This window comes from Calliphora vicina, chromosome 2 (genome assembly GCF_958450345.1).
Source record: "Calliphora vicina chromosome 2, idCalVici1.1, whole genome shotgun sequence".
Classification (NCBI taxonomy): Eukaryota; Metazoa; Arthropoda; class Insecta; order Diptera; family Calliphoridae; genus Calliphora; species Calliphora vicina.
This window is the reverse complement of record NC_088781.1, coordinates 58,314,909-58,323,998: the sequence shown is the minus strand read 5'-3', so window position 1 is coordinate 58,323,998 and position 9,090 is coordinate 58,314,909. Positions and strand designations below refer to the sequence as shown.

General features: G+C 33.7%; 1 protein-coding gene across 2 annotated transcripts in view; it reads right to left on the bottom strand.

Moving 5' to 3' along the window:
- Window positions 1–1,052: 1,052 nt before the first annotated feature.
- Window positions 1,053–9,090, bottom strand: part of LOC135951192 (CD109 antigen-like) — a 29,625-nt gene continuing 21,587 nt past the window's right edge. For both annotated transcript variants that reach the window (XM_065500789.1, XM_065500790.1), the window contains one exon: window positions 1,053–1,777. In XM_065500789.1, coding sequence (XP_065356861.1) covers window positions 1,250–1,777 — 528 coding nt within the window. In that variant the 3' untranslated portion in view covers window positions 1,053–1,249. The remainder of the gene's footprint in view (window positions 1,778–9,090) is intronic.

Here is a 9,090-nt window from a genome sequence, read left to right as displayed (position 1 = left end):
ATGAAACTAAGTATATATGGTCCTAAGTGAGTGAAAATTCAAGCAGATACTTCATGGTACTTTTTCTTTATTCCAATTCTACTTTTTTTGAATTTACTTTATTCTAATGATAATAATATCTGAATTTTCTATAGCAATTGACCTAGAAACATGAAATTATGCTTTATGGTCATGAGTGAGAATACAAGGGGGAGACTTTTGCTACATTTTCTGTATTCGAATGGTATTTTTATACCCTACACCACCATAGTGGGGAGGGTATAATGCGTTTGTGCAGATGTTTGTAACGCCCAAAAATATTAGTCTAACACTCAACTTAAAGTATACCGATCGACTTAGAATCACTTCCTGAGTCGATTAAACGATGTCCGTCCGTCTGGTCGACTGGCTGGCTGTCCATGTAAACCTTGTGCGCAGAGTACAGGTCGCAATTTTGAAGATATTTCGATGAAATGTGGTACATATAATTTTTTCTGCCCAAGGACGAAGTCTATTGAAACTGGCTGAAATCGGTCCATTTTTTCACCTAGCCCCCATACAAATGTCCTCTCGAAATTGGACTTTATCGGTCATAGATGTTTAATTTATATATGTATCTACACAAATTTCGCTCCAAATAAGTTCTATATATACAAAATTCATGTCACCAAATTTTGTTACGATCGGTTCGTAATTAGTCATAGCTCCCATATAGACCCGCTTCCGAAAATCACTTTAATGTGCTTAAATTACTTAAAAATGTTGGTATATACACAAAATTCAACATAAATAACTTTCATTTAGACATAAATCACACAACCTTATTTCATGGTGATCGGTCCATAATAAGTCATAGCTCCCATATAAGGCCCACTTCCGAAAATCACTCAAAAATATAAATTATTGAAATTTTAAAAGAAAAATGTTTTTGCTCTTTTACTTAGTGTAGGGTATTATATGATCTTTCTTACTTGTTATGAATGTAAATAACAGTACTAGGTCAATTATACATATATGTATTAAATGTTTATTTCAGCTACAAAAATGCATAATCTTATATATAAATAGGCAACACGTTTTTTTGTGGTACACTTTTAAGTATGTTATTGTCCACCAATATTAATGAAACATAAATGGTTTAAAAGGTTATTTTCTCTAGATGTGCACAATATAAAAAATATTTAAAAATTCTTTCCATTAAAGTGGTAAAAAGCGTTTCAAAATTGGTCGAATTTCGGCCACCAGGCGATCCTAGTTGTTTATAAACATCTTAATTATGTGGAATTTCATACGATACCGCAACCTGATGTTTCGAATGATAGTATTCATAAACAAAAATCGTGGATGGCTTCAGGTTTCTCACATCATCCTTTTTGTCGGCCAACAGACTAATACACTTCTCTTTATTCGGCTCGATATATGAGAAATATAAATCTATTTTATCTGGTCGATCATTTCCAATTCGATCTATATCAAGACTATATCTGAATCCTTCAATAGTTTCCTCGTTGGCAATGTAACCGGAGGGTAAATAGATTTCTGCAACAATCATGTTTGTCGTTAAATGTTTGATATCATCTAGTGGCGTATATTCGATGCATAGTGTCAAATTCAGAGTTAGACTATTGGGAGCTAATTCGGCTTGAGTTTTAACAATAAAACTCTTTGGTAACTCTTTGTAATCATCGTTCAATATCCTTCTCTTTATCAATGATAATCGATAATTATAGGAGAACTGTAAGAAGATACTGCCAGTACCAGTAATTTCAATGTCTAAGGAGCGTGTGGAATGTGGCAGCTAAAAAAGATAGAATGAGAGTTTCATTTAACACAAAATTTCAGTTAAAATTGTATAAAATTTTATATCGTTAAAAAGTTTACCCTATGCCGCACAGTGGGGGATCTGAGAAAAAAAAGTGGAAATAAATCTGTTAACTTCTAAACAAATAGATCGATTTTAATAAAAATTCCCATGGCAATAGAGGAGGTGTTGATAAGTTTAAGTTTTGAATTTGGGCATATAACACCAAGGTGGCGCCGATCCACAATCCATAAATTTGACTAGTGGAAAAGAAAAAATATACATATTATACATTAAAGTGTTGGAAATTATGTCCTCTTTTCAAAAATGTACAAATTTTTTAAGAATTAAAAAAGAAGACTTTTTTCAATAATATGGAAATAAAAGGTTGTAGCGGATTTTTTTGGAAAACTTTTATTTTTAAAATGCTCTAAGTTTTGTTTATGAATCGCTTTTAATGAGAGTTTGAACTTATATAAAAACTTTTGATCTAAATCCAAAAGTGAAAAAGATATTTGTGAATTGTTAATGACAATCCCACAATTCCCAAAAAACTTTTCAAAAATCCCAAAATGATAATGGCTAAAGCAATGTAGATCTGTAAATCTTGTCCAGTAGATTCCATATATATATAAATCTATTAAATCGGATCGCAAACAAAATATACCCGAGATGCCTCAATTTGGGGCACTGTGGCTCGGCGTCCCCTTGGTGTTATATGCCGGTTATAATCGGTTTTTTTTGGTTAAGTCGATTTTGGTTTTTGTTGAAAAGCTCACATTTCGAATATCGAAGAAACCGGATTTTTCACCTCGAATAGTTGGTTTTTTCTAAAAGTGTGTTTTTATGAGTTTTAGTGTATAAAAACTTTAAAAAATATTCAAAATCCATAAAACTTTTTTAAAACAAATACTTCAACTATTTTAGAAGACTTTTTTATATTTAGACAAATGTCACAAGCGTTTAAACTGTGTTTTATTCCTAAGGGATTATTTTAACCTTCATAAGGTCTTAAAATAAATTTAATAACGTTAACGATCTTTGGGTAAAATTTAACTAAAATAGAGAATATATATTTTGTTTGCCAATTTTGCTAAAAACAAGTAAGAGTGCTATATTCGGCTGTGCCGAATCTTAAATACCCTTCACCAAATTATACTTCAAAATTTTAAATATTTTTAGGTAAACAAAATTTAATTTTTTTTCCAGTTGTTTTTTGAATTTTTTGGAAAAAAAAAAATTTTTCGATTGTTATTTAAATTTTTTTTTTTAAATTTAAAATTTTTTTTTTTTTAATTTTAAAATTTTTTTTTTTGTTTTTTAATTTTTAAAAAAAAAAAAAAAAAAAATCTGGTTCAAAATTTTTTTTCCCGATTTTGACCCATTGTAGGTCCAACTTTCTATGGTCTTATATACGTCGTTGCAAATGTCTTTGAAATATCTATCATTAGATATCCATATTGTCTATATTAATGTATTAGTAATCCAGATATAGGTAAAAAAAATAGGTCAAAAATCGAGGTTGTCTTGGTTTTTTCCTCATATCTCAGCCATTTGTGGACCGATTTTGCTGATTTTAAATAGCAAAATTCTCGAAAGCATGTCTGACAGAATTATTGAAGATTTGGATCCCGAAGATATGTGGGGTCTTCAGAAAACTGATTTCAACAGACAGACGGACAGACAGACAGACAGACAGACAGACAGACAGACAGACAGACAGACAGACAGACAGACAGACAGACAGACAGACAGACAGACAGACAGACAGACAGACAGACAGACAGACAGACAGACAGACAGACAGACAGACAGACAGACAGACAGACAGACAGACAGACAGACAGACAGACAGACAGACAGACAGACAGACAGACAGACAGACAGACAGACAGACAGACAGACAGACAGACAGACATACAGACAGACATACAGACAGACAGACAGACAGACAGACAGACAGACAGACAGACAGACAGACAGACAGACAGACAGACAGACAGACAGACAGACAGACAGACAGACAGACAGACAGACAGACAGACAGACAGACAGACAGACAGACAGACAGACAGACAGACAGACAGACAGACAGACAGACAGACAGACAGACAGACAGACAGACAGACAGACAGACAGACAGACAGACAGACAGACAGACAGACAGACAGACAGACAGACAGACAGACAGACAGACAGACAGACAGACAGACAGACAGACAGACAGACAGACAGACAGACAGACAGACAGACAGACAGACAGACAGACAGACAGACAGACAGACAGACAGACAGACAGACAGACAGACAGACAGACAGACAGACAGACAGACAGACAGACAGACAGACAGACAGACAGACAGACAGACAGACAGACAGACAGACAGACAGACAGACAGACAGACAGACAGACAGACAGACAGACAGACAGACAGACAGACAGACAGACAGACAGACAGACAGACAGACAGACAGACAGACAGACAGACAGACAGACAGACAGACAGACAGACAGACAGACAGACAGACAGACAGACAGACAGACAGACAGACAGACAGACAGACAGACAGACAGACAGACAGACAGACAGACAGACAGACAGACAGACAGACAGACAGACAGACAGACAGACAGACAGACAGACAGACAGACAGACAGACAGACAGACAGACAGACAGACAGACAGACAGACAGACAGACAGACAGACAGACAGACAGACAGACAGACAGACAGACAGACAGACAGACAGACAGACAGACAGACAGACAGACAGACAGACAGACAGACAGACAGACAGACAGACAGACAGACAGACAGACAGACAGACAGACAGACAGACAGACAGACAGACAGACAGACAGACAGACAGACAGACAGACAGACAGACAGACAGACAGACAGACAGACAGACAGACAGACAGACAGACAGACAGACAGACAGACAGACAGACAGACAGACAGACAGACAGACAGACAGACAGACAGACAGACAGACAGACAGACAGACAGACAGACAGACAGACAGACAGACAGACAGACAGACAGACAGACAGACAGACAGACAGACAGACAGACAGACAGACAGACAGACAGACAGACAGACAGACAGACAGACAGACAGACAGACAGACAGACAGACAGACAGACAGACAGACAGACAGACAGACAGACAGACAGACAGACAGACAGACAGACAGACAGACAGACAGACAGACAGACAGACAGACAGACAGACAGACAGACAGACAGACAGACAGACAGACAGACAGACAGACAGACAGACAGACAGACAGACAGACAGACAGACAGACAGACAGACAGACAGACAGACAGACAGACAGACAGACAGACAGACAGACAGACAGACAGACAGACAGACAGACAGACAGACAGACAGACAGACAGACAGACAGACAGACAGACAGACAGACAGACAGACAGACAGACAGACAGACAGACAGACAGACAGACAGACAGACAGACAGACAGACAGACAGACAGACAGACAGACAGACAGACAGACAGACAGACAGACAGACAGACAGACATGGCTTAATCGACTCCGCTATCTATAAGGATCCAGAATATATATACTTTATAGGGTCGGAAATGAAAAATGTAGAAATTACAAACGGAATGACAAACTTATATATACCCTTCTCACGAAGGTGAAGGGTATAAAAAACATAACGTAGTTGTTGACATTTGAAATTAAATAAAAGTCATAAATTCAAAATATGTATGTATGTATATTTTTTTATCATAATTATATGATCTCTTTTTTGTTTTCTTATATTTTTGCATGAACTGTTTTTGTTTTAATAAATAAAACTTTTATTTTTCTTATTTCTATGCGCTTTAATATCTTGCCAAAAACCGGTTTATATTAAATAGCAATTTTTCGAAGAAAACCGAAAACCGGTTTCTAAAAAATGTCGAAGAATCGATCAGTATCTACTAGTATCTACTGAAAATATAAAATATACTTTTAGTAGTTGGATGTGTAGACGGCACACACTTTGGTTTTCAAGCACCCACAGAAAATGAGTACATGTTCTTCAACAGAAAAGGATTTCACAGGTTAAATTCAATGATAGTAAGTTATATTACAAATATTACAATTAATTCAATATACGGCGGTGCTTCGCACGGCAGTTTTGTTTGGAAGCATTGCGAAGAACGTCGCACGGTGCTTTGTCTCATAGACAAAAATCAAAAAAAATCAATTTTAGTCTCAAAATATGATAAAATATATATTGATGGATAGCTAAAAACACAGCTCAAATAAATTTTTAGGAATTGGTTTTATTTGACTCTCCTAGACTTCACCAGAGGTCGCTAAAGTCAGTTAAATTTAAGCAAAAATTAATAAATAAAAAAATTATTTGAATTGCTTCAAGAAAATAATTCTCAAAAATTAATCTTCTTAAAATGGAGTTTAATTTTTTGTTTTCTGAGTTCTTCGGTATATTCAAAATTTGGCAGTAGTAAAATTTTTATAAAACATTTCGACTAAAATTATTTTTTATCGTTCAAAAAAATATTTTTTTTTAAAAAGAAATTCAAAAATTACAAAAGTTTGTTGGAATTTTAAAAAAAATCGTATAAAATCGTACATTTTTTTATTTCGTTTTTTCTTAGTAAATAGTGTTTTTAAAAATAAGTGCCAAAAAAAAGTGCGAAAAGATAAGTGCCAACTTTTTGCCACAACTTGAAAAAAATGAATTTTAAAATAGGTCTAAATTCACAATTTTTACCTAAATTTTATAGAGTAATAATGTTAAAAGTGATATGAAATAATATTAATATCTTAAATTCAATTAAAGAAATAGTGAAAATTTATTATATGGAAGTCAACTTGGGCACCACATCTTAACCAGAGTTCGCTAATATTATATAATTTTAAGCAAGATGAGGTACTATGTTATATCCACCTGTTTTTGTGACATATCTCTCAATATTTTTCTTATGGATTATTTATGTATTCAAAATCAACAACAATCAATTAATATATTTTTGTGCACTGCATTGCCGACTACTGCATTAGCAAAAGAGAACACTACAAAATGAAATTAATTACTGTGAGTTATGTATTTTGAATCCATTAATGAGACTTTTGGAAAATATAAGATATACATACATATTTGTTCAATTCACAACTGACGTTGCAAAAAAGCAAAAAAAGTCTGAAAAAAACTGACGTCTGAAAAAAAAGTGCAAATAAATCTGTAACTTCTAAACGAATAGCCCGATTTAAAAAAATGGCCATAGAGTTTTGAATTTGGGCTTATAACATCAAGGGGGGCCGAGCCACAATACCCCAAAGTGGGGCACCTCGGGCATATCATTAAAATTAAAAATGATGCCAAATTTTTGCTTGCGATCCGATTTGAAAGATTTTTATATATATGGAATCTACTAGACGAGATCTACATATTTTATCTCTTATAGTTTACTAGTTATTCGCATTTGAAAAACCAAATTTTATTTTATTTACCTACTTTGGTCTGGTTTTTTGCTAATAACGGATCCAATTCTTTCCCGATTTTCTTGAAATATAATTTTTTGAATTAACAAGACATGTAGTAATAATAGTAGGAAAGAACTGTTTAAAAACCTATACTAAGTCAAAAGTTATGTGCATTCAAACTTAAAAAAATAAAAAAGTCGTTTTTTCGCCATTTTTTCGAAAAAAGTACTTACGTTAATTTTAAATTATAGAGAAAATAAGAAAAACATAAATAGTGTGTTTATATTTTTTTGAAAGACAACATTCCGGGAAATATTATAAAAGCAAAATAATATCATAGTTCGTATTATTCCGTGGTCCAGAGCCTTCCGAAGTAGACCTATTTTTTATATAAATTTCAATTTAAGACAACATTTTCTCAAATCGCATAGCTGCTTTCAAAAAATGAAGACTTGTTTTGTGTGTTCCAATATGTTCTTCAATATTGTGCAAAGGGATTTCATAGCCCCGAGCTTGGTGCCTTCAATAAATCAAAAAACCTAAAAAATTAAAATTTTTTTTTGTGGGAATTGTGGGATTGTCATTAACAATTCACAAATATCTTTTTCACTCTTTGATTTGGATGGAACGTTTCTATATAAGTGTAAAATTTCATTAAAAACGATTCATAAACAAATCTTTTATTGCATTTTAAAATCTAAAAATAAAAAATCAGCTATAATTTTTTATTCGCATATTTTTGCAAAAAGTCTTCTATAATTTTTTTAATTCTTAAAAATGTTGTACATTTTTGAAAAGAGGACATAATTTCCTACACGTTGATGTATAATATGTATATCTTTTCTTTTCCGCTAGTCTCATTAATGGCTTCAAAATATATATGTAACTCATAGTAATTAGCTTCATCTTGTAGTGTTCACAGGTATTTGGTTATGCAGCAGTCGGCAAGGCAGTGCAAAAAAATGTTTTACAAAACGGCAATATTTTATAATTTTCTGTTTGTTGTTATTATGCCGAATTTAATTTTAGTTTTCAATAGATTAATTATGTGAAATTTATTCTAAAAAAGTTTTTAAGTAAACTCATCGTCCTCTACTATTCAGAATCAGAATCATTGTAAAAATCGGGATATGCTTGTTTCTTTGCTGCAAAAACCATGTGCGCATCCTCTAACTCTGGATTTTCTGCATTTTTCATAACTTTTCTATTTCCTAAAAAAAAATTATTATGAAAATGGCTTCAGGATGATGTCAAAATTACGTCAAAGCCGCATGCGCATGTGGCATTTTACATTCCGTGTACTATAGGCTTAAGTATTTAAGAAACATATGGGGTTATACAAATTTTAGAATTTTTTACTCAAACCGAAATTTTGTTTAAAAAATTGGCCAAGTTTGGATAGGTCTGAGGGGTAATATGTCTGCTTAAGTAAGCCAATTTTTTTTTTTTGTAACACTTTATTGAATTATTGAATCTGTCTGTTATCGACATTACAATAAGTATTTAAATCTTATAACTAAAATTAAAACTATTTGCTCTTCAACAAGAGAGCCTTAATGGTAAACTGTAACTCATCTTAGCGGGGTGGTAGATCTGCTCTACGGAGCCTGGATCGGGTTTGGGTCTGCACAAGTTGTCTTGCAAGCGTATTGGGATGGTTTCGCAGTTTCACAATATATTTCTCACGGACTTTCTTGAACTCTTCCTTTACCAATTTTACTTCTAGGTCTCTGTGGATGTTTTCATTTCTTATGTACCATGGTGCTCCCATCATGATCCTAAGAATTTTAGATTGGGCCCTCTGTATAATATCAATACTGGTGTTGCTAGCCATTCCC